The following is a 27,826-nucleotide window of genomic DNA, read 5'->3' as shown; positions in this document are numbered from 1 at the left end:
AATTAAGCGTACATAATTGGAATTTGGAAACACAATAATTTTTCCAAACACATGTTAAGCATGCTATATACCTTTCAAGCACATCAATGATCAAGCAAAAACATGAATTTGAAAAGGATTGAAGTGGCAAAATGCATAAGCTAACAATTTTAAAATATCAAGCGCATAGAATGTTCATGCATATTGACTATGTTATTTCATAAAGTGAAGTTGTTTTATCCAATTCTGCACGTGGGAAGATTAAGGCAAGAAAAAATTGGAAGAAGAAAAGAATAATAAATTGGAAGAGAACAAGAGCTAGGGTTCAATCTGTGTTAAGAAAAAGAAAAAGGAAAAAAAGAAAAGAAAACAAGACAAGACGAGAGGGTTCAATGTAAGCAAAAAGACGAGAAGCCCAAGCCTACCTTCACAACAAGTAAGGCATGCGGCATTAACAGAGCCGGCCCAAAGGCCAAGCCCATGAAGCATGAGCTTGTGGTCTTATTTTCTGCTGTGTATTTTATATATAACTTTCGGCCTTATTTTCCAAAAAATGTGTTTAGTCTAGTGGCATTTGTCTTTGTTAGTGGGAAAGAGTTCATGGGTTCGATTCTGACTAATAGCAAAACAGCCCTTTTATTTTAATTTGATTGTGGCTTTTATTAACTTAGAGACGGCTCTATAGCAAAACAGCCCTTTTATTTTAATTTGATTGTGGCTTTTATTAACTTAGAGACGGCTCTGGGCGTCAAGTAATTGTACAATCGTAAGAACAAATTCCAATATCCAGGGGACAAGTATTAGTGGGCAGGGCAGGTGATAAAAAATAGTAATCAAAGTTTTGTTTGGACTTTGTATAGATTGCTTGGAAATTGTTTGTTATTACTGTTCAATATCAACGTAGAGCTTGATGTAAAAATTTGATTTTAATAGGATCGAGGACAATAGATCTCGACGAGATTAGGTTTCCAAGATATGAAGTCTGAAACTAGTAAAAGTATGGTAATGATCAGGCTTCTTTACTATGTTATCCTATAAAAGGCCTGCAAGAAATACTTTTTAAGCTCTATTTGAAGTTAGACATCACACATTTTCTTTTTTGGGGAAAAAGAGTGTTATCCATTAAAAAGAACTAAGTTTGCGTACAAAGAAGGGAAAGAGCCCCCTTTGCCAAAGCATTAGTTTGGCGATTGTGAGATCGCGAGATAAAACGCAAAGAGCATCTATCAAAAACTAAAGATAGAGATAGGATATCATGAGCACTCCTGTGATGTTCCTTATGCTGGAGCTTTTGATTAAGGACTTTGACTAGGGTTAAAGAGTCAAAAGCAAAGAGTATATTCCTGGTGTCCGATGTGATTGCAACTCTAACAACCGCGAGAGTTGCCTTAGCTTCAGCCACCAACGGTGAAACAACCTTTGGCAGAGAGGCAGAGCCTTCGAATATTGTCCGATCTTGTTGGTTCTTGCAGATCCAACCAATTCCCGCCTGTCCGTCTTCCTTCCACGAGGCATCCGTAAAGCAGGTTAGAAAATTTGGAGGAGCTTGGGGGATCTAGGTAGGGTGTGGTTTGGGAAAGAATTTAGCTTGGTGGGGTTGTGCGTTCTGCCACTCTCGGGCTCGGATGATGGTTGTTGTCAGAGCTTCCTCTACTGAGGTGTGTTTCTTGTTGAAGGTCAGCTGATTCCAAGAAGTCCATATCACCCAGATGAGCCAGGGGGATAAAGGACCGTTTCCCACACCTGAGAGGGGTAAGCAGATGAGCTTGTTAGTTGCCCCTAATCCTTCTTGGAAAGATGATATTTCTTCCAAATTCAAGCGCTTCTGGTAGGAAGCCAATTCCCAAATGTTCTTTGCAAAAGGACATTGGAAAAAGAGGTGTAGAGTCGATTCCTCGGCTTCACAATGAGGACCTTTCATTGACTCGCTAACATGGCGATGAAAGAGTTTCTCCCCAACTGGTAAGGCGTTTTGACCCGCTTTCCACAATCACAACTTTGTTTTTGGTGAGCATTTAGTAGACCAAATATGTTTTAGCCAGTTAAACAACTCTGGATTCGTGCAGGGAAAGGTGCTTTCCTCTTCCTCCTCTGCTTAAAGAGCTTCAAAGTAGACAGATTTGGCTGAGTACATGCCATCGCTCGAGGGTAACCACCTCCATACATTAGATGCTCCCGTAAAACTTGGATTCAGGCTTAGGATCTCTTGTTCATATTCTGGTAGAATGTTCCTAATGAGTTATTTATTCCATTCCTTGGTTCCTGGCAGGATGAGATCAGCCACTACATAATGTTGGGATGCTTCAGTAGGAGGTCCCATGGAGGCTACAAGGGAATTCACAAACAACCAAGGGGTTCTCCACATTGGTGTGGATTCACCTGAGCCAATCTGTTTGCCAAGGTGAGGTTTCAGGAGGTCCCGAACCATACAAATACTTCTCCAACCGTGAGATGCTGAGTTTGGAACCGTGCAATCCAGAAGAGAGGCACCTTGACAATATTTGCCCAGAAAGACTTTTGCAAACAAAGTGGATGGCTTGGTGATCAAATGCCAGCAGAGCTTAGCTAGAAGAGCTTTGTTAAAAGTTTTGATATCTCTAAAGCCAAATCCACCTGATTTGTAAGACCTTTTCATTTTCCTCCAAGATATCCAACTCATCTTCTTTTTCCCCGTGTTAGAGTCCCACCAGAATCTGGTAAGACCTGTTTTATTTTTTTTACAAAATGGGAGTTTGACAGGTGAAAACAAGACATAGTATATGTAGGCAAAGCGGCTAAGACTGATTTGAGCATAATGAGTTTTCCAACTGTAGAGAGGAATCTTGACGACCAGCTCAGAGCTCTTTGTTTGATACGGTCTACAATAGATGTAAACAGATCCTTTTTCTTCCTACCAAAGAGTTTAGGGAGACCAAGGTATTTGCCTTGTTCTCCCTCTTTTTGAATTTCCAAAACTCTTTTGTCTCTTTCTCTTATCTCAGTAGGGGTTTTCCTTGAAAATGTAATAGATGATTTAACCTGATTAATCTTTTGACGTGAAGTGTCTTCATATTTTTTCAGGATAGCTTTCAAAATTCTCAGCTTTGTTGGTCTGAACAACAAAAAAAAAACATCATATCATTCGCAAAGAGAAGACAGTTAATCATGGGGCTCCCTTTTGCTACCCTGAGACCTGGTAAGTTCCCTTTGATTTGCGTTGTAAGGCATAAACCAGATAGGACCTCAATGCAAATAATGAACAAATAGGGTGAGAGATGGTCCCCTTGTCCGATACCCTTTTCTGGAACTACTAAACCTTTAGCTTGCCCATTAAGTAGAAAAGAATAGGAGACTGTAGAGACACATTGCATAATCCATAGAATCCAGGTTAAAACCCATACGTTCTAGAGCTGCTTTGATAAAATCTCATTCCAGTCGATTATAGGCTTTGCTCATATCGGTTTTAACCGCCATAAAGCACCTCTTTTTAGCTCCAAAGACTTTTAAGTAGTGTAAGGTTTCATGACAAAAGCATATTGGTTTTGGGATATACACGCGTGTAGGAACGGTTGGAGTCTTCTCGCAAGCAACTTTGATATGATTTTGTAATATACTGAACAAAGTGCTATTGGTCTTTACTCAGAGACTTTTTGTGGGTAAGTGATCTTTGGAATTAATCTGAATTGCGTATGATTAATTTTCTCTAGCAGGCTCCCACTAATGAAGAAGGATTGAACTTCGACAATGGTCTCATCAGTAACAATCTCCCAATTACTTTGAAAAAAACTAGCAGAGAATCCGTCATGAGCAGGGGCTTTATCATCATGGATCGAGAAACAACCATCTTTGATCTCCATTGGGGTTGGCATGGCTATCAAGCTATTGTTCATTTCCGCAGTTATGCATGGGGCAGAGCTTGTTCAACCAGTGAATTTATCTCTCCTTCCTGAGAGGTAAATATATCTTTAAAGTAGTCTGCAATAACTTTGAAAATTTCTTTTTTTCTCGTACACTGGGGAACCTGTAGGTGTCTCAATAATATAGATAGTATTTAATGCTCTTATCCCTTTCGTTTCAGCATGAAAGTAGCCCGAGTTTTTGTGTCCTAAAGCAAGCCACAACTGTCGACTACGTTGCTTCCAGAACTCCTCTTCTTGTATGTAAGCTTTGATTTGAGCCATCATCACACATAGCCTCTTCCAATTGTTCCCTGAGAAAAGATATTTCTTTTTGGCTATTTTGCAGTTGTGTTTTACTCCATTTGATGATAGCTGATTTGCATAGGTGTAGACGGTGATCCACTGATGCTTCAGGATCAGAGGTCCAAGCTTCCTTGACCAACTTTGTAACTTCAGGCTTTTCTTTAAGGCGTATATCATATCTGAAAAATCCCCTTTCTCTTTTTCTTTCCATGGTCGAAAGAGGTTACCAAAGGTCGATGATCAGATCCCTCAAAGCGAAGGTATTCACTACGACCTGAGGGATATGCAATAATCCAGTCATTGTTTACCATTGCACGATCCATTCTGCAGCAGACTACATGGTTGTTCTTTTTTCCTCTCCAAGATAAGAAGTTACCACAATGTTTTAGGTCATACAGATCACATGAGGACATAAAAAATTGTAGATCAGAATAGAATCCTTCAGGTCTAGCTTGTCCTCCAACTTTTTCATCACTGCTAATGATGTCGTTGAAGTTTTCGGTGATGAACCATGGACCTGATCTTGATAAGGCAATTTCTTGGAGACTATTCCACATTTGTACTTTTTTTGGATCAGTCTGGTTTCCCGTAGAGAAAAGTTGAGTAAAAGGGTCTGCCCTTAGCCTTGATCTTAGTATCTATAAAGTGTTGATTAGAAGAGATAATTTCCAATTCTATGTTTGCTTTCCAGAATAAAGCCATAACCTCTGCTGCAGGAGAGTGTGGAGGCACCAGATGATGGGACGGATAGTCAATCCAATGGAGAGATTTGAGAACCGAGTCTAAAGGGTTCTTTGTCTCCATGAGGAATAAGAGGTCAGGAGATATCTTTTGACGGATCTCTTTTAAGCGCTGGATTGTCATTGTGATGCAGCGCATCTTCGAGACGCACGCGTCTCTGGTGTTCATCAGGTTAGAGACTCTTGTTCTTTGCTTTTCGATTGATTTGTTTTGTATGGGCTGAATGCATAAATGGGATTCGAATATTAGTTGTCGGTTTACTTAGTTCTTTAGGTTAGGGTTTTGTTTAGGTTTTCTTATTTAAGGTGTTTTGTAAAGTTAATTATCAATTATTGAATAAACAAGTTTTACGAGAGCTTTGTGTAAAGCCTAGAGAGGAGGACTCTCAATCCTAAGAGCTTGTGTTCAAGTCCTGCAAACCACGTCGATATCGCTTCCGATCTCGACCCTATCCTTATTGCTTCTTCGTCAAGTTACAATGTTCTAAGCAAGATCTGTTTATGAATCCGAATTCTCCTAAAGATCTAGCGTTCTTGTCCGTTAATTAAGCTTCCGCTCTCTATCAGTTGGTATCAGTTCCATGGTGGATTTTCTAGTAATTTATTACTAGAATTAGGAAAAACGATCTGTGTCCCCCCAGGAGCACCACATCCACCCAGTTTTTAAACTTCGATCTCTGTCCCCCCCAATTAGTAAGTTTCAGTCCAGTATCCCCCTAATTGTAAAGTTCGAAACTTCTGTCCACACATTATGCTAAAATCGTGGTTTATCATTGGTTTACTGTTCCGGAAAATACATTAACCGCGTGCCAACAAAATTAAACCGGATTAACCTAGAAATCGACCCAAATTGACCCGATTCAACCCGTTAAACAATACCCATTTATCCTAAAATCCCCAAAACATAAAAATCCCCAAATCGAAGAACCCTAGAAACGAAAAAATCTCAATTTCCATGGATTCGAATGAGCTGGAGACGAATGCGATAATTGTTCATGACGAGGCTACTGCTACTGCTACTGGGTCTGTTCCGCCAGAGGAAGGAGGAGAAGGTCCGATCCAAGACGATGAACCCGATGATGAAGATCCAAGAGAGCGAGACGCCTTTGACATCGAGAAAGCTGTATTGGAGTTTGTAGACGAACCATCGATTGTTCATGATGAGTATCCGGACAGTTCAAGTGATGAAGATGATGAAGCTCGTCGGGTGAGAAAGCGGAACAACATCAGAAAAGTCGATGGGACTTTGTACTATCACCAGACATTCTTCAACGCCATTGCATTTAAGGAAGCTGTACTCGGCCATGCTCTGAAGACTGGATGCAACATCGCACAGTACAGGTATGATAAAACCAAGATTGGATTTAGATGTGCTGGCGATGGATGTATTTGGCGCATATATTGTGCAATCACGAAGAAATGTAGGAGGTGGAGGGTGAATAAGTACATTGATAAGCATACATGTAATCCAAATGGAGATTGTGAGATGTTGAAGGTTCCTGTTATCTCTAGGTTGTTTCTAGATCAAATCAGAGAAGAACCTGAGTATTTCATGCCAATGAAGATAGAACAAACCATTAAAGCAAAATGGAAGATCACTGTATCTAGGCCTCAATGTCAAGCTGCAAGGAATAAAGCTTTGAGATGGATTGAGAAAGAGTATGATGAGCAGTTTGCAAGGCTCCAAGATTATGCGGCTGAGATACGAGAATCAAACCAAGATTCAACTGTTGAAGTTGTCACTGTGACTAACGATGCAAGAGAAGAGGTATTTAACAGTTTCTATGTCTGCTTTGATGTGCTCAAGAGAACATGGAAAGATTCTTTTAGGCCACTAATAGGTTTAGATGGAACCTTTATAAAAGGTAAAGTTAAAGGTCAGTTGCTGGTTGCTTTAGGTAGAGATTCAGATAATGCTATATACCCAATAGCATGGGGGTGTGTACAAGTAGAAAACATAGTAAATTGGTTGTGGTTTGTGAGGAAGATGAAGGCTGATTTGGGACTAATGGATGGTGATGGTTATATCATAATCTCTGATCGCCAAAAGGTAATAAACATTCTGATTTTGGGTTCATTGCTAATGTGTTGTATTTATTCAGTTATTAACCTCTTGCTTTTTTTTTCAGGGACTCATCCGAGCTGTTGAGTTAGAGCTACCAAAAGCTGAGCATAGAATGTGTGTCCGACACATTTATAGCAACTTGAAGAAAAGTCATGGGAAAGATAAAGAGATGAAGAAGTATGTCTGGGATATTGCATGGAGCTACAATGAGAAGGATTTTGAAGCAAACATGATCAAGCTTCAAAACTACAGTGAGATTGTCTGGCGTGATGTGGTAAAGTCGAAACCAAGAACTTGGTGCGGGGCGTTCTACAAGCAAGGGAACTTCTGTGAAGATGTTGAGAATAACTCAGTCGAGTCATTCAACAACTCCATTTTGAAAGCCAGGGACAAAGCATTTGTGCCAATGCTTGAGACCATAAGGAGACTTGCGATGGTCAGGATTGCCAAGAGATCTGCTGAATCTCATGATCACAATGGGAGATGCACGCCATATGTGTCTAAGTTCCTTGCCAAAGAAATTGAAAAAGCTTCTGAATGCCAGATAAGAAGGAGCACAAACGACAGTTACGAAGCTACACTTAGTGGAGTTTCTCATCGGGTAAGCTTGACTGAGAGGACTTGCACTTGTCAGAAATGGCAAATCTGTGGCATTCCTTGTGAACATGCTTATGGAGTCATGATTGATAGGAAGTTTGAGGTTGAAGACTATGTGTGTTTCTGGTTTCGGACACCTATGTGGAGGAGGAACTACACAGAAGGCCTTGTTCCACAAAGAGGACCTGCTTATTGGCCATCTACCAACCTCCCTAATGTGCATAGACCACCATCACCACCGCAGCCTGGGAGGAAGAAAGGAAAGGAAAGTAAGAAGGACAAAAAGAGGAAAAAAGGACCAAATGAGTCTCCTTCGAAAAAATCATCTAAAAAGTTGAAAAGGATAATGCATTGTGGTATGTGTGGTGAAGCTGGTCACAATTCTAGGTTTCACTCGAAGAAGAAGTCTACTAAACAGGTTAGTAGGTGTAGTTTTCAACAAAATGTGTTAGATAGTATGTGAATCTGACCTTAATTTTGCTTCATCTTGTGTCTTAGACATTTGAACCACAGATTGCTCAAGGCACTCAAGGCACTCAAGTGGAACCATGGATGCATTTTTAGGATGTTTAACTCGGCTTATGTATTGGTTTTGAACCATGGATGCATTTTTAGGATGTTTAACTCGGCTTATGTATTGGTTTTGAACCATTTCTGCCAATGTCTCTGATTTTTTGGTTGTTATTGTTATTGTTATTTTGGTTTCTCATTAGACATAAAAGAGGACACAACAAGAACATAACACTACCAACAACAACACAATACATAACAAACCAAACAACTACAAGCCAATACATAACAAAACCAACAACTACAAGCCAATCAAACTATCACTTTACTCAAACCAATCATGATCATACAACCTACAATTACAACAATCATTATTTTCTTCAGACTTGATTTGGTTTCCAACAGTTCTTCTTCTACCCTCTCAAAAATCTCTTTCTCTAGCTTCATTTGCATCCTCTCAAAAACAATCTTTTGGTGATCTATAGTCTCTGTTGTAATCTGGGACACTGTTTGTTCAAGTACAGCCGTTCTGACAGCCAATCTCTCAATCTCATCCAACAATGCTTCGTCAACCCACTTGAAATTGTGGTTATCATCAATGAGCTACAAAGCACAGAGAATTAGAGTGAAAATTTTCAAAAACAACCCAAAATTCAAACACAATACCTTAAGTGATGCAGCATAACCACACCGATAGTAACGGCGGTATGGATTGGCAGCGGACTTTGAAATCAATGCCACGATACTAGCTCCACACCAACATGTCTTCGGTACACCCACAACTCTTCTTCTCTGTTGGACATTGGCTGTTGCACTCGTAGCTCCAGATGAATTGCTCATATCCAAGCTCAGCTGTTGAAGATAGAAATCGAAAATATCGATGAAGAGAGCAAAACTAAAACTAGGGTTCTAAATTTTTTAATTTAGGGATTCTTCATACTGAGTATTTATTTCGGGTTGTGAATAACTCTAATCGGGTCACAATTCGGTTTATTGTATTCGGTTTTTGGTTTCGCATTGGTTTTATGTCATCAACCGAGTAAACCAATGATAAACCACGATTTTAGCATAATGTGTGGACAGAAGTTTCGAACTTTACAATTAGGGGGATACTGGACTGAAACTTACTAATTGGGGGGACAGAGATCGAAGTTTAAAAACTGGGTGGATGTGGTGCTATATGAAAGTTCCTGGGGGGACACAGATCGTTTTTCCCTAGAATTACTAGATTGGCTTTTGGATGTTGAAGAGATTTTTGAATTTCAAAGTGTTTCAGATGATCGATTAGTTTCGCTTGTGGTTAAAAAATTTCGTGGACAAGCCGCATCATGGTGGCAGCAAGTGAAGACCACACGCAAGAGAGATGGCAAAAACCCTATTAAATCTTGGGATAAACTTAAGCAGAAGTTATGTGCACACTTTTTACCTCATCATTACCATAGTTTGGTGTATACTCGTTTGCAAAATTTGAAACGACAAACACGTTTGGTGGATTACAAAGAGCCTTGTTGTCACTTTCAAGGCAACGATAAACTCGTTCATGATATCTACCGTGATGACAATGATTTGTCTCCTATAGTGTATTTTGCAGCTCCAACATATGATGTCAAAGGCGATGATGTTTGCGACTTAGAAGACGGTGACAGTGTTTGATATGCTCAAATTAATCCCTAGAGCTACTCTCTCAAGCAAGAGATCACTGCAGTACTTAGGGGTCGAATCCACAGAGACTCAAGATCAAACACAATAGATTGTAAAGTTTTGTAAATTACGCTAAACAAGTTAAATTGAATTAAAATAAAGCAATACAAATATTTAAATAAAAGTGTTGATAATTCAGAAAATAAAAAGAGCTAAGCCTAGGGAATTTCTCAGGAAATTATGAAATATTAAATCGGATAAATTAATTAAGGTTCAAGCAATAAAAATCAGATCTAGAACTCTAAACTTTTGGTAAAATAATCAGTTCTCACTGCAATTATAATCTAAATTTAAAACCAGAAAATCCAAATCTCTTTGTAAAATTCCAAGTAATAAATCAGCTTTAAGAACAGGTTTAGATAAGTTCACAGAATTATTAATTCAAATCTCTTTGTAATAAACAATTCTGCTCATCAATGGTTTAATCAGGAAAACAATTATATTCTCATATCAATTTATTTCCCTAAGATAACAATTCTAGGTGATCAATCAAGAATTATTGTGAAAAACAACCAAAGATGAAGATCATAAAAGATTAAGAACCCTAAAAATCTCAGATCTAATAAACCATAAAAACCCTATGAAAAACCCTAAACCTAACAAACAAATTACTCAGACATGTTTAATGAAGAAAAAATCATAATTCTGAATAACATGCAATAGATATAAAAAAGTAGAAGAGGGAGTTCAAGAATTCTTCTCTACAAAGCAGATCTCTCTCTCCCAAAAGCTCTCAATATCCTTCTCTCAAAAACTGCTAGAAAATAACTTAAGGGTTTCTAAAACCCAAAAACCATATATACATCCTAAAATACGTCCAGGGGCTTATGTTGCAATTATAGAAGACTTTGGGCAAATTTGTAAAACTTCCAAATTTGTTGTTCTCTCGTCGGGTAAACACGAGTGTCGATCGATACTCCTTAAGTGGTGTCGATCAATGCTTGGTCTCTGATCCGACTCCAACTTGATTTCCTTCGGTAAAGTGCTCCAAAATGATCCAGATTGTTCCATATTGCCCCATCCGTGCCAAATTCCTAAATAACCTATTAAGACTCTAAAATAACCTAGAAACAAATCAAAAGACTCAAAAAGCACACTTATATCATGGTTAAAAACCGTAAAAACCATGATATATCAACTCCCCCAGACTTAGCCTTTGCTTGCCCTCAAGCAAAACAGAAACTTAAACCTGTGAAAGAGGTTTGAAAACATAGAAAGAACTCAACTGCTGGTAACTGATCTTCGCACTCTTTATCGCCTTGACTCTCAAGAACTTACTTCATATACTTTGTCAATTGAAAAGCATCAACATTCCTTACTCAAATCCCACAATTCTCTGGAATCTCTAGTCTAACCATTGCTATCTCATTACATAAATTAAAGTAAGTACAGGTGAGTTCTTACCTTGTAGTATTCAAACAGTGGCATATGGACTCTCTTCAGGCCAAGACATTCTTCTTACATCTCCTTTCCTCTCCCTTTTCTCACTTCCTTTTTTTTTTTTTTTTGCTTATTCTTATTCTTTTTTAGCAAAGGTGTAAGCGAATACCGGGGTCATTGGTAATTTACCTACCCCTCGCTTCCAAGCTTTGTGTGATCATTTGACTCAAGAGTAGAATAATGAGGTCACTGGTAATTTACCTACCTCTCTAAACTGATCAAAATCATCTCATCTTTTATTTCTCTCTTTTTTTTTTCTCTCTTTTTTTTCTGAATTCTGAAGGGAAGAGAGAGGGGAAACATACTTTGAAAAATTGCACTGTCTTGTATGGCCTGAAGAAGAAGTCTAGTCCACTGATTTCCAACCCCAGAGTAAGAGATTAAGTCCAGTTAAAATCCTGATAAAAGTTGAGACAGCATTAGTTGAACTAGATATCCTTTGAATAAGGGCTTTCAGGATTGTTGATACAGCTCATAGTCTTTCCACACTTCAGTTCTGAGGTCAAGCTTAGTCAAGAATCATTAGAGTGTTAGCCAAAGAACAAGAACCATCAGTTAGAGATCATAATTCAACAGAAATTTTTGAAAAATTTGACTCAATAAAAACAAAAATACAGATTTGACACAAGACACAAAAACCAAGTAAGTAGTTAGTACTAACCTCCCCCAGACTTAAACAACACTGTCCCCAGTGTTATCAAAGAAAGGAAAAGTCAAGAAACAAAAATTGTGTTGAAAAATTGAATGAAAAAGTGAACAGATTCTCGGGTTACCCAGTGGTGTCGATCGATACCATGCAAGGCAGCATCGATCGACACCTTCGGCGAATGGTGAATTCTGGCCGAATCTCCTTGTTAGTTGCAGTTAGTTGTGTGTGTTGTTTGATCAATCCTTTGATGTTAATTCTGTTAAGAAGCACTCAAACACAAACACAGGTTAAAAGCAACATGATAGATAGATAGTTCATAAATCCAAACAACTTTCAAACACAAACTGACTCAAAGCAAGAATAAAAATGACTCAATCCTAAAAAAGGAAAAAGATAAAAAGAAACCATGATCAGAAGCTAAAATGTAACAGAAACATCATCAGCACCATCATCACCATCAATATCGTCAGCATTCGCAACATCCTCAGCATCCTCAGCAGATGGTGAAGATGGCGAAGGGGACCTGCGCCTAGTACGCCTGGTAGGACGAATGCAGCCACACTGTGAAAGTCGAGCCATGCCATTCCAGATGGCACGCAAAGCAGAAACCACATAAGTCTGATGAGCTCCCTGGTCCATAGTAGCGGGATCCTCTGATGGCTCTGGAAACTCAAATGCCGCAGTCCCAGAAGAAGAACCAGTCTCAAAACCCCCAGCAGGGTTAGTAGCAGCTGCAGCATCAGTAGTAGTCCGCGAAGTGCGATGGCGACGGGAAGGAGCATAAACAACATAGTCATCTGGTGAAGGGCGAAAACGCAACTGCTCTGGATCATCACTGCGGAGTGCGATGGTGGTAAGATCAGGTCGTGGAAGGCGGACAAAGTGCTCTCATGTCTCATCAACAAACCTCCACAACAAACCTGGTTTCAGCCAGTGTGCACTCCTCAAATATGCCTCATCCATAAGCTGTCTCCTAGTGATAACACTATAACCAGTAATAGGAATCTTCTTGAACTGAAGGATAGCAGTAATAAGGCTCCCCACAGCCTCTCTCTTAACTCCAGTACCCGAAAATGGCTTGGTCTGAAGCTCAACCAAGTGATGTGCGAAAATAGCCCCAAGGTTGAGGCACTGAGGGTCGCGACGTTCAGCAGAAGCCAAAGAAGGGATCATGGAACGCAAAGTAATGTTCAGAAAATTAAGCTCTGCTGCTCGCATCTTATTAGGCTCCATCTTACACTGCAAAGTGGTAGCAACAGCCCTAAGAACATACCGTAGTACAGGATGGCGGACCACTGATTGAAAGCATCTTCTTGGAATTATAAGGACCAAGTCCTATGTAGGACCACAAAGGAGAGAGATCCTCATAGTGCTTAGGCAAAGCAATATTCTGATAAAAACGAGTCCAGCGAAACACATCACACAAATGAGCAAAATGGATATCATAAGGCATTCCATTGATGAAGAAATGCAATGCACCCCCAAATGCATCTGGTGCTCGCTCATTTCTGTAAGTAATCCTAACTGATGCCATGAACTGTCGCACTAAATCCGGGTACAAATCATACTGCCTAGTACAAACAGTTCCTAATCCCATCCTATCAATCAAATCCAAGACCTCATCATGAATTCCCAACCTACGAAGAATGATAGGATCAACAAACCTTGTAGGCTCAATCTCAACTCCCAACCATGCATTGTAGAGCATTGTTTCATACTCTCCCCAAACACCCACTGGCCTGTTGATGAATTCAGACTTATTAAACTCAGGAAGCTTGTGTTGAGGCCATTCTCTCTCTGTTGGAATTGGTTGACCTTCTTCTTTTGGCCATGGGAACCTTGATTGAATGGGAGATGGAAGAGAGAGGTCAGGTAAGGTTGCTGAGGCCGTCGTCGAACATCGTGGAGGCTGGGGAAGGTCCGCCGGAGCTCGCGGAGGCGGACGGCGGTCGGATTGACGAGGTGGCTGAGCTGAAGAAGAAGCTTCGCCGTCGTTCTTTCGAGTCCTCTTGTTGGCTGTCATCACTCCAAAACACGAAATTGACACTAGATCCAGGTAGAGGAGAGAAAATCGAGTGGATTAGAGCTTGGAATCACTCAAAACGGAGCTGAAATGAGAGAGTTATGAGCAATTTAGGGTTTAGTCGATTTGGGGGTGAAATGAGGAAGAAGACGAAGTCTCGCGATTTTAATCGGTCTTCCTCGGGTTTAAGTGGTATCGATCGATGCTCATCTTAGGCAGCATCGATCGGCGCTCTTTCTGTCGGACCCGGCCCAGTTTCGATCCCAAGCCCATTCAATTGAAACTCAGCAAAAATCAAACCCGATTGCCCGGTTTCTCGCCATGGTATCGGTCGATGCTCGCTCTGATCAATGGTATCCGTAACTTTTTTTTTTAATATTTTTTATTTTTTTTCCTGAAATAATAAAACTCAAAACCAAAAATTAATATGTTAGTGATCCTAAAAAGCAAAAATTCAAAATAATTAATTCTTACCAGTGGGTTGCCTCCCACTCAGCGCTTGTTTTAAGTCATTAGCTTGACTTGGCAGCGGATTAGGCAGAGGGTGCATCCTCCAAACGCACAATGTGTCCGTCTGGTATCTCAGCTTTTGCCCAATAGTGTTTCACCCTTTGGCCATTAACAGTAAATTTCTCTCCTTTGGAGTTCAACAGCACAATAGCTCCATATGGTCTGACTTCTTGCACAGTAAAAGGACCAGACCAGCGGGAACGCAGCTTTCCAGGAAACAGCTTCAAGCGGGAATTGTAAAGGAGAACCTGGTCATTAGGTTCAAAGTGTCTGGAGATGATCTTCTTATCATGATAAGCCTTGGTCCTCTCCTTGTACAGCTTGGAATTCTCAAATGCATGAAATCTCAGCTCATCTAACTCATTCAACTGCACTAACCTTCTCTCTGAAGCTGTCTTGGCATCAAAATTCATCAATTTAACTGCCCAGGCTGCTTTGTGCTCTAACTCCACTGGAAGATGACAGGCTTTCCCATAAAGCAGATGGAAAGGAGTAGTCCCAAGTGGTGTCTTATAAGCAGTCCTATATGCCCAAAGTGCATCATCAAGCTTCATAGCCCAATCTTTTCTTGTAACACCCACTGTTTTCTCTAGAATCTCCTTAATCTGCCTGTTGGAAACTTCAACTTGTCCACTGGTCTGAGGATGATATGGGCTAGCCACTCTATGTTGAACACCATACTTTTTCAGCAGCTTCTCAAACACTTTATTGATAAAGTGCTTACTTCCATCACTGATGACAATTCTAGGAACTCCAAACCTTGGAAAGATAATGGTCTTAAACAGCTTAAGAACCACAGCAGAATCATTGGTTGGACTTGCAATTGCTTCAACCCACTTGGAGACATAGTCAACAGCCACTAAGATGTATTCATTCTTGTAAGAGGAAGGGAATGGTCCCATAAAGTCAATGCCCCAGCAATCAAAAACTTCAACCTCAAGGATAAAGTTTTGTGGCATCTCATGCCTCTTACTAATCTGACCTTTCCGCTGACAAGCATCACATCTGGAAACAAACTCATTAGCATCCTTGAACATTGTTGGCCACCAAAACCCAGCTTGTAGAACCTTAGACACTGTCTTGAAAGTAGCAAAGTGTCCAGCATAATCTGATCCATGACAGTGAAAAAGAACATCAGGAACTTCTGTCTCAGCTAGACATCTTCTGTAAACACCATCACTGCAATGCTTATACAGATAAGGCTCATCCCAATAATATCTCCTTAGCTCTCTCAAGAACCTCTTCTTATGATAGCCTGTGAATTGATCAGGTTCTACCTCTGCAGCAAGATAATTGGCAATATCAGCATACCAAGGTTGATTGGAGCTAGCCACAGCAGCTAAATCTCCATCATTCGACCAATCTGATTCGGGAAACAAAGGGTGTCGATCGATGCCAGTATGGTGTCGATCGACACCACATGCATCCGAAGATAAACTCTTGAAATCATCAGTCCGAAACCCAGTTTCAACAAGGTACACATGCTCCTCAGGTAGACAATCACGAATTGGGACATCATCATCAATCCTAATCCTGGACAAGTGATCAGCAACACCATTCTCTATCCCCTTCTTATCCCTCACTTCAATGTCAAACTCTTGTAGAAGAAGGATCCATCTCAAAAGTCTAGGCTTAGCATCCTTCTTCTGCATCAAGTACCTCAATGCAGCATGATCAGTATGAACAATGACCTTTGAACCAACCAGATAAGATCTAAACTTCTCAAAAGCAAACACCACAGCCAACAACTCCTTTTCTGTTGTTGCATAATTCCTTTGTGCCTCATCAAGTGTCCTGCTTGCATAGTAGATTGCATGAAGTTTCTTATCTTTTCTTTGTCCCAGCACTGCTCCCACTGCAAAGTCACTAGCATCACACATTACTTCAAAAGGAAGATCCCAATCTGGTGGCTGAACAATAGGTGCACTCACAAGCTCCTGCTTAATCCTCTCAAAGGCTATGCGACATTCATCAGTTAATTCAAACTTGACATCTTTGCACAACAAAGCAGAAAGTGGTCTTGCTATCTTGCTGAAATCTTTGATAAATCGCCTATAGAACCCTGCATGTCCAAGAAAGCTCCTCACTACCTTCACATTCTCTGGTAGTTGAAGACTTGTCATCACCTCTATCTTAGCGCGGTCAACTTCTATTCCAGCTTCTGAAACCCTGTGGCCCAACACTATGCCATCTCTAACCATAAAATGACATTTTTCCCAGTTTAGCACCAAATGCTTCTCTTCACACCTTGCTAGCACCTTACAGAGATTATCCAAACAGCTTTTGAATGAAGATCCATAAACTAAAAAATCATCCATGAACACCTCCATATAATCCTCAATCATATCAGTGAAGATTGACATCATGCATCTCTGAAATGTTGCAGGAGCATTACAGAGACCAAAAGGCATTCTGCGGTAAGCGAAGGTACCATAGGGACAAGTGAAGGTGGTCTTCTCTTGGTCATCAGGATGAATAGGAATCTGGAAAAAGCCTGAGTAACCATCCAAAAAGCAATAGTATGGATGATTAGCTAACCTCTCCAACATCTGGTCAATGAAAGGAAGTGGGAAGTGATCTTTCCTTGTTGCAGCATTCAGCTTCCTGTAATCGATGCACATCCTATGACCAGTAATTGTCCTTGTAGGGATCAGCTCATTCTTGTCATTCTTCACCACTGTAACTCCACCTTTCTTAGGAACAACATGTACCGGACTAACCCAATTGCTGTCAGATATTGGATAGATGATCCCAGCATTCAGCAGCTTCATGATCTCCTTCTTTACAACATCTTGCAGATTTGGATTTAGCCTCCTCTGATGCTCAATGGATGTTTTAGCTCCTTCCTCAAGATGAATCCTATGCATACACAAGTCTGGAGAGATTCCTGCAATGTCATCAAGAGAATAGCCAAGAGCCTTGCGAAACTTGCGTAGCTTGCTTAGCAATAAAGTGAGCTCTGCATTGTTTAAGGAAGCACTAACAATAACAGGATAGGAAGAGTTCTCACCTAGATATGCATACCTTAAACCCGCAGGAAGTGGCTTAAGATCAACCTTTGGAGCTCTTTCAAGACTCCAATCAGAAACCTTTGCAGCTTGTGAAGAAGTACAAACCAATTCCTTTTGTGCAACCAGCTTCTTCACTTGTTCATTAGCATCAAGCAGTTTGACATACCCAGCAGCAATGTCATCTAGATGCTCAGCTTCTTCAGCAGAAGCAACCAATGCTCTCTCTAAAGGATCCTCAGGATGCAGCTCCTGGAATATCTCCTCAGCCATATTAGACAATATGTCTACATAGAATGTCTGGCCATCAATGGTTGGCCTCTTAACCAGTTTCTCCATGTCAAAACGCATTTGTAAATCACCAATGTTGAGACCAATCTGACCCTTCTTGACATCAATTATAGCTCCAGCAGTAGCTAAGAATGATCTTCCCAGAATAAGAGGGTCCTTGGGTTCCTCCTCATACTTTAACACCACAAAATCAGTAGGTATCAAGTACTCACCAATCTTAATCGGAACATCTTCAAGAACACCATCTGGAATGCGAACAGACCGGTCAGCAAGGATGAGAGTGAGCTTAGTAGGCTGGAAGTCTGTCATTCCCAGGCTGAGTGCTACTGATCTTGGCATAAGGTTGACACTAGAACCAAGATCACACAAAGATCTAGCAAATCTGTCAGTGAAGATAGTGCAATCAAGAACAAAGCTCCCTGGATCAGGGAGTTTTTCTGGAATCTTGTTCTGAATAATGGCACTGACTTGGGCTGATATCATCATAACTCCTTGCTTAGCATTAAAATCCGTGGTTACCATCCTCTTGACATATCTCCTAAGCATTGGAGAAGTCTTAACAGCATCAACCAAAGGCAACTCAAGAATAAGCTTATCCATCATGGCTTTGCACTTGGCATCATCTAGCTCTTGTTTAGACTTCCTTGGAATCTTGGGGAATGGAACCTTAGGTATGTAGACTCTTTCTGCAACTGGAGTAGAAGACTTCACATTCGCAGTTTCTGTCCGTGATTGGCGTCGATCGATGCCACCTGGTTGGTGTCGATCGACGCTTTGTTCTGGGATTTTGTCCGAAACTTCGCATGGTTTGGGTGTCGACCGATGCCCATGTGTGTCGGTCGATACTGGCTCGGCAGAAACATCTTCTTCGTCGTCTATATCAATCAACTCCTGTAGATCATCAGTTTGATTCTTTTGGGGTATAGGATGGAGTTGTTTGCCACTTCTCAAAGTCACTGCATTGCAAGAATGTTTAGGATTTGATTCAGTTCTTGAAGGGAGATAGCCTTCTTGCCTTTTCACAGACCCAGCAGTCTGCGCAACCTGACTTTCCAGCTTCTTGACATGGATGTTCAAAGCTTCAAACTTCCCATTAAGATCAGTGTAGACATTATCCAGCTTCCCATTGAAAGTCACTGTCATCTGCTCTTGGCCTTGCAAAAGCTGCTCAAGCATAGCTTCCATCTTACTAGTTTCAGTAGACTTAGGAGGCGGAGACTGATATGAGTTGTTGCCATAAGTCCTTGTGAATCCACTGTTTTGTTGCTGCTTCTGATATTCATGTTTGGGTGTGAAACCAGAAGAGTTGCCCTGAAAGTTACTGCGCTGGCTGTTTCCACTGTAAGGCCTACTACCTTGCTGATTTCCAAACCTCTGCCCCTGATTCCCATAGACATAGTTCACCTCTTCTTCTTCATAATTTCCTTGATCAGATTCTGGCTCATATGTCTCAACTTCAGCAGCAAAATGAACAGATTTCTTACCCACAAGGAGATTATGCATAGAATCCAGCTTAGCATTAACAGAAGCTAACTGATGTGAGTCATATCCTCCATGTAATCTCTTCCTTTCAGCATCTGCTCTCTTAGTACTATTGCTAGCAGCTAAGTTCTCAATCAACAATTCAGCATCTACTGGCAATCTTGTCTTGAAATTCCCATGACTTGCAGCATCTAAAGCCAACTGATACTTCCAGTCACACCCTCTGAAGAAGATACTTAGCAGTTGAACTCTTGAGAAACCATGGTGTGGACAGTCCCTTTGGTAAGCCTTGAATCTCACCCAAGCTTCTTTGAAAGCTTCATCTGGTCTCTGCTTGAAGGAAGACAGCTTGATTCTCAACTCATCTGACATTGCATCATCATAGAAGTGGTTGAGGAAGGCCACCTTGACATCACGCCAGCTTGTTAATGATCCAGCCGGCAGCTGTTTCAACCATTGAGATGCCTCTCCTGCAAGTGAGTAAGGGAAGAGTTTGCAGAAGATGTAGTCCTCAGTTACCCCATTAGCCTTGATGCTAGTCACCAGATCCTCAAAATGCTCAATGTGATCCAAGGGCTTCTCATTGTGCAAAGCAGAGAAAGGTCTCTGCCCAACTAGTTGAAAGTATGCAGGTTTCAACTCAAAATCATTCCTCTGAAAAGGGGGAGGAACAATAGCAGACCGGTTCTCATACACCAGATCAGCCCGATTGTAGTCAGCAATGGTCCTGATCAGATCCCGGTTGTTCTCCTGTCGTCGAACTGGGTTCTGTACGTGGTTGGCAGCTCCACGCACGTCTGCAGGTTGGTGTCGATCGATGCCACCTGGTTGGTGTCGATTGACACCAAGATCCGGATTATCAACGACACCAGCTTGCTGGTTCACAACAGCCTGCTCGTTGACAACAGGTTCAGGGATCACGTTCCCTTCTGCATCAAGCCTTTGGCCCTGCTCATTGCGCAAGTGGCCCTCTTGATCCCTCAAAACACCAGCCTCATCACGCATCAGAATGATTGTATTAACCATCTTCAGAGATTTAGCTGCCTTTCTGTTCTCACGTTCCAGTTTTCCCAACTCTTTGTTTGTCAAATTCACAGTAGGACCATATTTGTTGCTCCTTGTGTGAGGTCTAGGAGGCATGCACCTGAAACACCAAAGAGAAGAAAAACAAAAACGTGTAAGCAGAAAATAAAAAGAAAAGTTTAGATGAAATTAAAAACTTAAATCTAATGGTAGATCAGAGAGTCTCCGGCAACGGCGCCAAACTTTGATATGCTCAAATTAATCCCTAGAGCTACTCTCTCAAACAAGAGATCACTGCAGTACTTAGGGGTCGAATCCACAGAGACTCAAGATCAAACACAATAGATTGTAAAGTTTTGTAAATTACGCTAAACAAGTTAAATTGAATTAAAATAAAGTAATACAAATATTTAAATAAAAGTGTTGTGAATTCAGAAAATCAAAAGAGCTAAGCCTAGGGAATTTCTCAGAAAATTATGAAATATTAAATCGGATAAATTAATTAAGGTTCAAGCAATAAAAATCAGATCTACAACTCTAAACTTTTGGTAAAATAATCAGTTCTCACTGCAATTATAATCTAAATTTAAAACCAGAAAATCTAAATCTCTTTATAAAATTCCAAGTAATAAATCAGCTTTAAGAACAGGTTTAGATAAGTTCACAGAATTATTAATTCAAATCTCTTTGTAATAAACAATTCTGCTCATCAATGGTTTAATCAGGAAAACAATTATATTCTCATATCAATTTATTTCCCTAAGATAACAATTCTAGGTGATCAATCAAGAATTATTGTGAAGAACAACCAAAGATGAAGATCATAAAAGATTAAGAACCCTAAAAATCTCAGATCTAATAAACCATAAAAACCCTATGAAAAAGCCTAAACCTAACAAACAAATTACTCAGACATGTTTAATGAAGAACAAATCATAATTCTGAATAACATGCAATAGATATTAAAAAGTAGAAGAGGGAGTTCAAGAATTCTTCTCTACAAAGCAGATATCTCTCTCCCAAAAGCTCTCAATATCCTTCTCTCAAAAACTGCTAGAAAATAACTTAAGGGTTTCTAAAACCCAAAAACCATATATATACATCCTAAAATACGTCCAGGGGCTTGTGTTGCAATTATAGAAGACTTTGGGCAAATTTGTAAAACTTCCAAATTTGTTGTTCTCTCGTCGGGTAAACACGAGTGTCGATCGATACTGCTTAAGTGGTGTCGATCGATGCTTGGTCTCTGATCCGACTCCAACTTGATTTCCTTCGGTAAAGTGCTCCAAAATGATCCAGATTGTTCCATATTGCCCCATCCGTGCCAAATTCCTAAATAACCTGTTAAGACTCTAAAATAACCTAGAAACAAACCAAAAGACTCAAAAAGTACACTTATATCATGGTTAAAAACCGTAAAAACCATGATATATCAGTGTTGTTAATCAACTAGAAGACAAAGTCGAGAATAATTTTGATGTGGAAAAAGAGAACGGTGTTGTTGACGTTGAATGTGATAATGATCTTAACAACACCAACGACACTAAAGAAGATGACAACACCTTTGTCAATCAGATCGACGGACTGATATGTGAAATTGTGATGAAGACTTTGATATGTTGCTGGTGCAGGAAACGATGATGATTGTTTCAGTGACGTACACGACGCCGACCCTGAAAAGAGTTTTGCGTTAACTTCATGTTGCGTGGTAGTGATTCTCCTCTCATGAACCATAGTTTGTTTCTTCAAAGTGAAGATATTTTCAAGGAGATTTCTGGTCTGCCAGTGTACCACGTTGACGAGGCCAACATGGTGGTGTTCGACGACAATGTTCTCCACAACGACAACACTTTTGTAGTTCTGAGTGGTGCACCAGTTTTCGATGACCCAATCTTCGACGTGTCTGAAGAAAACGACAAGCCAATCTTTGATAGTAATGGTGACAACAGAGGAAACAAATTGTTTCTTCTAGAAGAAGAAGGTCCGAGAGTTGATGATTTGAATTTTTATATTAAAGATAACACTGCAGACAAGAAAGAAGGTACGTATGGGGGATAAGAGAAACCAATATTATTTTGTTGGTCTTATAAATCGCCACTCGAAAATTAACAAGGAACCTCCAGATCGTGGACGGAGCACTATTTTGTTTTGTCACGGCGTCCGTGAGCTCTACCTCTATAACAAGATCTATGTGGATTCCAGTTGTAACCTCAATGTTGAGAAAGACGGAACCCATGTTATCGCAAACACAATTTTTTTTGGAGTTCTCTGTCAATGGCAAATAAAAAGAGCTGATTCTTATTCAAGCTACAAGCCATATCAAGAGAATGAGGTATCTCACGCTGTGTTGAGTTTGAACGTGACTCAACCTCGACGACTCAACTTGTTACCGAGCTCTCTCTTCTCACAGATTCTTCGACGAGACTAAGTGATGTGTGTTCTTCCGTCTCTGTATCTAACGGGATTCTCAAATCATATCCCGCATGTTTGGTTAAGAGATTATTTACTTTCCATAATCTTTAGTGTATATTCGTAGAGATCTGTAGCATTTACGATATGGATACGTTCTCGTGTATATATGTCTATGTAATCCTCTTTCAATAAAACATCATCGATTCCATACTCTGTTCCGTTCATGGTATCAGAGCTAGAAGCACAAATTTTTTCTTTCTTTTGTTAACTAATCATGGCTGGTACGAACCCGACGAACACAAACTCGACGACCCCGAACCCGACGAACACGAACTCGACGACCCCGAACCCGATGAACACGAACTCGACGATCCCGAATCATGCCACTGTGGAGGTACGCCGTACAATATCTCCATACGACTTGACTGCTGCCGAAAACCCAGGAGCTATCATCTCTCATCCGCTGTTGAAAGGGATGAATTACGAAGAATGGGCGTGCGGTATGAAGACGGCACTCTGTTCTCGCAAAAAATTTGGATTCCTCGATGGATCCATTGCTCGACCAGCTGATGGATCATCCGATCTTGAAGATTGGTGGACCATTCAGGCGCTGCTAATCTCCTGGATCCGGATGACCATTGATCCGGTCTTGCGTTCCAATATTTCTCACCGAGACGTAGCAAAAGATTTATGGGATCACTTGAAGAAACGGTTCTCCGTTACCAATGGTCCCCGTATTCAGTAACTCAAAGCGGAATTGGCTTCGTGCAAGCAACGAGGACTTACCATCGAGAGCTACTATGGCAAATTGAACCGGATCTGGGATAGCATTGCACATCACAGGCCATTGCGTGTGTGCAAGTGTGGGAAGTGTGACTGCAATCTCAACGCATTGCAGGAACAAGATCGAGAGGAAGACAAGGTTCATGACTTTCTCTCGGGTCTTGATGAAGTCTTTAACACGGTGAAGTCGACTCTGGTTTCACGTATGCCGATTCAACCTTTAGAGGAAGTGTATAATATTCTTCGTCAAGAGGAAGATTTGAGGAACAATGTTAAAAAGGAGGATAATGTGGCTGACATCACCGCCTATGCGGTCCATCAACGGGGTCGCGTTTCTTCATCCGTTCGTGTTGACGATGGAACAGCCGTGTGTAAACACTGCCACCGTAGTGGTCATTCATCGGATAGTTGTTTTGCTGTTGTGGGTTATCCAGAGTGGTGGGGTGATCGCCCAAGGAGTCGCGTGGTACAAGGACGAGGTCGTGGAAATTATTCTGGTGGTTCATCGGGTGGCCGTGGTCGTAACATGACTTATGCCAATGTGGTTCACGTGCCTCAAATGCCACCTCCAGAACGTGCAAGTTACGTAGTCACCGATAAAGATCGTGATGGTGTTAGTGGACTTGACGACAAACAATGGGAGCGTCTCATGAAGCTTCTCAATGCTGGAGGAACTGCTGGAGCAAGCTCTAGTCATGAAAAGGTTTCGGGTAAGTATTCTACTCCCTCTTGGATTTTAGACACAGGGGCATCTCATCATTTGACGGGTAACTATGATGTTCTCACAAATGTGCGACCCATGGAGCCTGTCCTTGTCATTTTGGCTGATGGGAGGGAGCGAATATCTTGCACAGAAGGAACAGTTGTTTTGGGGTCAAATCTGCTTTTGAAATCTGTTTTCTATGTTAAAGAATTTCAGTCTGATCTCATCTCCATTGGACAACTCATGGATGAGAATAAGTGTGTTGTACAGATGGCTGATCAGTTTCTTGTAATCCAGGACCGTGCTTCGAGGATGATGATTGGTGCGGGTAAGCGGGATTGTGGAACCTTTCGCTTTTGTAGAACGGAGTTGGGTGCGTTGGTGACTGATAAAGCGGCAACAACATATGAGCTATGGCACAATAGGATGGGTCATCCGTCTCCAAAAGTTATTGGTTCACTTCCAGCTGTTTCTGTTGTTTCTGAATTTTCCAATAAAGTTTGTGATGTATGCTTACGTTCCAAGCAAACAAGATCATGTTTTCCAGTTAGTGAGAATAAAACTTCATCTCCGTTTGAGCTAATTCACTGTGATCTCTGGGGTCCATATCGCACCCCTTCTTCCTCTGGTGCTCGATATTTTCTCACACTAGTTGATGATTTTTCCAGAAGTGTGTGGATTTATCTTCAACACGACAAAACCGAAACATCCTCCAATCTGAAAAGTTTGATTTCTCTAGCTGAAAGACAGTTTCAAAAAAAAGTTAAGCGCATAAGAAGTGATAATGGAACAGAATTTACAAGTATGAGCAGTTATTTTCGAACTCAAGGGATTGTTCATGAAACTTCTTGTGTGGGAACTCCACAACAAAATGGCAGAGTTGAGAGGAAGCACCGTCATATTTTGAATGTTGCCCGCGGTTTGCGTTTCCAGTCCAGTTTGTCGATTGATTTTTGGGGAGAGTGTATATTGACTGCTGGATATTTAATCAATCGAACTCCTAGTTCGGTTCTTGGGGGAATCACGCCGTATGAGAAGCTCCATGGTACACCTCCAAATTATGATCATGTGAAGGTGTTCGGTTGTCTTTGTTATGCACACAATCAGTCACACAAAGGAGATAAGTTTGCTACAAGAAGTCGAAAGTGTGTATTTGTTGGCTATCCTTACGGTAAAAAGGCATGGAGACTTTATGATCTTGATAAACATGAATTTTTTTGCTCTAGAGACGTGATTTTCAGTGAAACAGAGTTTCCCTTCGCAACTCCTCCCGTCTCTGTCACTGAAAAAGACTCCGATGAGGATAATATTGAGCTATGGGCCACCAATTTATTAGGTCCACTGGTAGAAGATCCACAAAGGCCACTCGGCCCATCAACAAATTTAAGCCCATTTGAGGTTGGCTCTTCTCCAACTACGATTCCCTCATCACACGATCAGTCGTCTTCGTCTTCACCTTTGCACGAATCCTCCCCTGCTGCTCCGACATCCCCCTCGCCATCACCTACCACAAGCTCTCCGACTCCAACGTCGTCGCCCTCTCCCGTCGTTAATCCTTCAACATCGTCTGTTCCTACCGATGATGACGACGTCCACCAATTAGTCGCCGTTGAACTGCGGCGAGGTCTCCGACCACGAAATCCACCGGCGAAATTACAAGATTACAAAACGTACAACACACAGACACGACTATTGGGTAACTCTACTTCTCTTTATCCAATTTCGAATTATGTGAGTTCCCATCGGTTTTCTTCAACGCATCGAGCATATTTGGTCGCCATTGGGGATGCGGTAGAACCACGGTCATATAAACAAGCCGTAAAGAGTAAAGTGTGGACCGATGCTATGGGGTCTGAGATTGGAGCTCTCGAAGAAAACGAAACATGGACAATTGAGGATTTGCCCCCAGGAAAGAAAGCGATTGGATCAAAATGGGTTTACAAGATTAAACACAAATCTGATGGTTCAGTTGAACGTTACAAGGCTCGTTTGGTTGCTCTCGGTAACAAACAAGTTGAAGGAGTTGATTACGGTGAAACCTTTGCTCCGGTTGCGCGAATGTCCACAGTCCGAATGTTTTTACAAGTTGCTGTTGGGAACAATTGGCCTGTGCACCAGATGGATGTGCACAATGCCTTTCTTCATGGAGATCTTGTTGAGGAAGTCTACATGAAGCCACCTCCTGGTTATCTCATCAACGACGACAACAAAGTTTGTAAACTGCGCAAATCATTGTATGGATTAAAGCAAGCACCTCGCTGCTGGTTTGAGAAGTTAACCAAGGCTTTGCGACAGTACGGTTTCGTTCAATCTCTCTCTGACTATTCCTTGTTTACGTTTGACAAAGGTGGTATACGGATCAATATTTTGATCTATGTTGATGACATGATTGTCTCGAGTAACTCTGATGAAGCTTTGCATCTCTTTAAAGGCTACTTGGCTTCTTGCTTTAAGATGAAGGATCTTGGTCCTTTGAAGTATTTTTTGGGTATTGAGGTTTCTCGAAGTATCAAGGAGTTTTATTTGAACCAGCGAAAATATACTTTGGAGCTTCTTGACGAAGCAGGGTTGTTAGGTTGTAAACCTGTGGATTTTCCGCTGGAACAGAATCACAAGTTGGGTCTCTCCACCTCGCCACTACTTTCCAACCCCGAACAGTATCGCCGCTTAGTTGGAAAACTGATATATTTGGCAGCAACAAGACCGGATTTAGCTTATTGTGTTCATGTCTTGGCACGGTTTATGAAAGCTCCACGGCATGATCATTGGCATGCGGCTTTACGAGTTCTTCATTATTTGAAAGGTAATCCAGGCCAAGGTATTCTGTTACGTGCTCAGAAAAATTTTCAAATCACAGGTTGGTGTGATTCCGATTGGTCTGGATGTCCTCTTTCTCGTCGATCTGTTAGTGGTTATATTGTTCAAATCGGTAGTTCTCCAATATCATGGAAGACAAAGAAGCAAGATACAGTGAGTATGTCCTCCACAGAAGCAGAATATCGGGCAATGGCATACATCACCAAAGAGCTTCTTTGGTTCAAACGGGTTCTTCGTGACCTTGGAGTTCTCCATGATCAACCGATGCGGCTATGCTGTGATAGTAAGTCCGCAATCTACATTGCCACAAACCCCGCTTTTCATGAAAGGACAAAACACATTGAAAATGACTGTCACTTTATCCGGGATGAGATTAAGCGAGGTGTTCTTTCGCCAGTTCATGTACCCACCACCTCTCAGCTTGCCGACATTTTCACCAAACCACTTGGTCAACCGGCGTTTTAAGCTTTCCGTTACAAACTGGGCATTCACAATCTCCATGCTCCAGTTTGAGGGGGGGTAACGGGATTCTCAAATCATATCCCGCATGTTTGGTTAAGAGATTATTTACTTTCCATAATCTTTAGTGTATATTCGTAGAGATCTGTAGCATTTACGATATGGATACGTTCTCGTGTATATATGTCTATGTAATCCTCTTTCAATAAAACATCATCGATTCCATACTCTGTTCCGTTCAGTATCGACTGCTGAAAAAAACGAGCTATGTTTGTTCTTCATCGACGAATCCAAGTTCTGTTTGTTCTTTCCTTGCTTGAGTTGTCTTTTCCAATCGATCTCCAACAAAAGTAAGCTCTGTTTTGTTCTCCACGTGTGCAGTTCAAGGATGGAGTTTATTAATTTTGTTTTTAGAGAAAAAAGCACAAGAAAACGTTGTTTGTGTCGACAACG

The 27,826-nt window shown here is 41.0% G+C and overlaps 3 protein-coding genes and 1 pseudogene across 3 annotated transcripts; 2 read left to right on the top strand and 2 right to left on the bottom strand.

The window, feature by feature from the left end:
* Positions 1-1,534: 1,534 nt before the first annotated feature.
* On the bottom strand, positions 1,535-1,900 carry LOC147930702 (uncharacterized). The gene has a single exon (XM_087476991.1). It carries the CDS (start codon positions 1,898-1,900, stop codon positions 1,535-1,537), a length of 366 nt encoding a protein of 121 aa, XP_087333117.1.
* Positions 1,901-5,855: 3,955 nt separating this feature from the next.
* LOC104759105 (uncharacterized) lies at positions 5,856-8,126 on the top strand. Its single transcript, XM_010482074.2, has 3 exons — positions 5,856-6,950; positions 7,030-7,980; positions 8,061-8,126. Exons 1-3 carry the CDS (start codon positions 5,856-5,858, stop codon positions 8,124-8,126), a joined length of 2,112 nt encoding a protein of 703 aa, XP_010480376.2.
* Positions 8,127-8,384: 258 nt separating this feature from the next.
* On the bottom strand, positions 8,385-8,912 carry LOC147930701 (uncharacterized protein At4g04775-like). Its single transcript, XM_087476990.1, has 2 exons — positions 8,739-8,912; positions 8,385-8,675 (listed from the first exon to the last, which is right to left on the bottom strand). The coding sequence occupies exons 1-2, from the start codon at positions 8,910-8,912 to the stop codon at positions 8,385-8,387; spliced, it is 465 nt and encodes a 154-aa protein (XP_087333116.1).
* A 10,520-nt stretch (positions 8,913-19,432) lies between these two features.
* Positions 19,433-19,533, top strand: LOC147930700 (small nucleolar RNA R71; annotated as a pseudogene).
* Positions 19,534-27,826: the final 8,293 nt, after the last annotated feature.

This window comes from Camelina sativa, chromosome 12 (genome assembly GCF_030686135.1).
Source record: "Camelina sativa cultivar CO46 ecotype springtype chromosome 12, ASM3068613v1".
Taxonomy (NCBI): domain Eukaryota; kingdom Viridiplantae; phylum Streptophyta; class Magnoliopsida; order Brassicales; family Brassicaceae; genus Camelina; species Camelina sativa.
Note: the sequence above shows the minus strand (reverse complement) of the source record. Positions and strands in the feature narration are given on the sequence as shown.

Coding starts and splice junctions, on each gene's coding strand:
- LOC147930702 (XM_087476991.1), bottom strand. CDS start 1,900: ATGAAAGGTCCTCATTGTGAAGCCGAGGAATCGACTCTACACCTCTTT.
- LOC104759105 (XM_010482074.2), top strand. CDS start 5,856: ATGGATTCGAATGAGCTGGAGACGAATGCGATAATTGTTCATGACGAG. Junction 6,951..7,029: donor TAATCTCTGATCGCCAAAAG/GTAATAAACATT, acceptor TTTTTTTTTCAG/GGACTCATCCGAGCTGTTGA. Junction 7,981..8,060: donor AGAAGAAGTCTACTAAACAG/GTTAGTAGGTGT, acceptor CTTGTGTCTTAG/ACATTTGAACCACAGATTGC.
- LOC147930701 (XM_087476990.1), bottom strand. CDS start 8,912: ATGAGCAATTCATCTGGAGCTACGAGTGCAACAGCCAATGTCCAACAG. Junction 8,676..8,738: donor GTTATGCTGCATCACTTAAG/GTATTGTGTTTG, acceptor TGTGCTTTGTAG/CTCATTGATGATAACCACAA.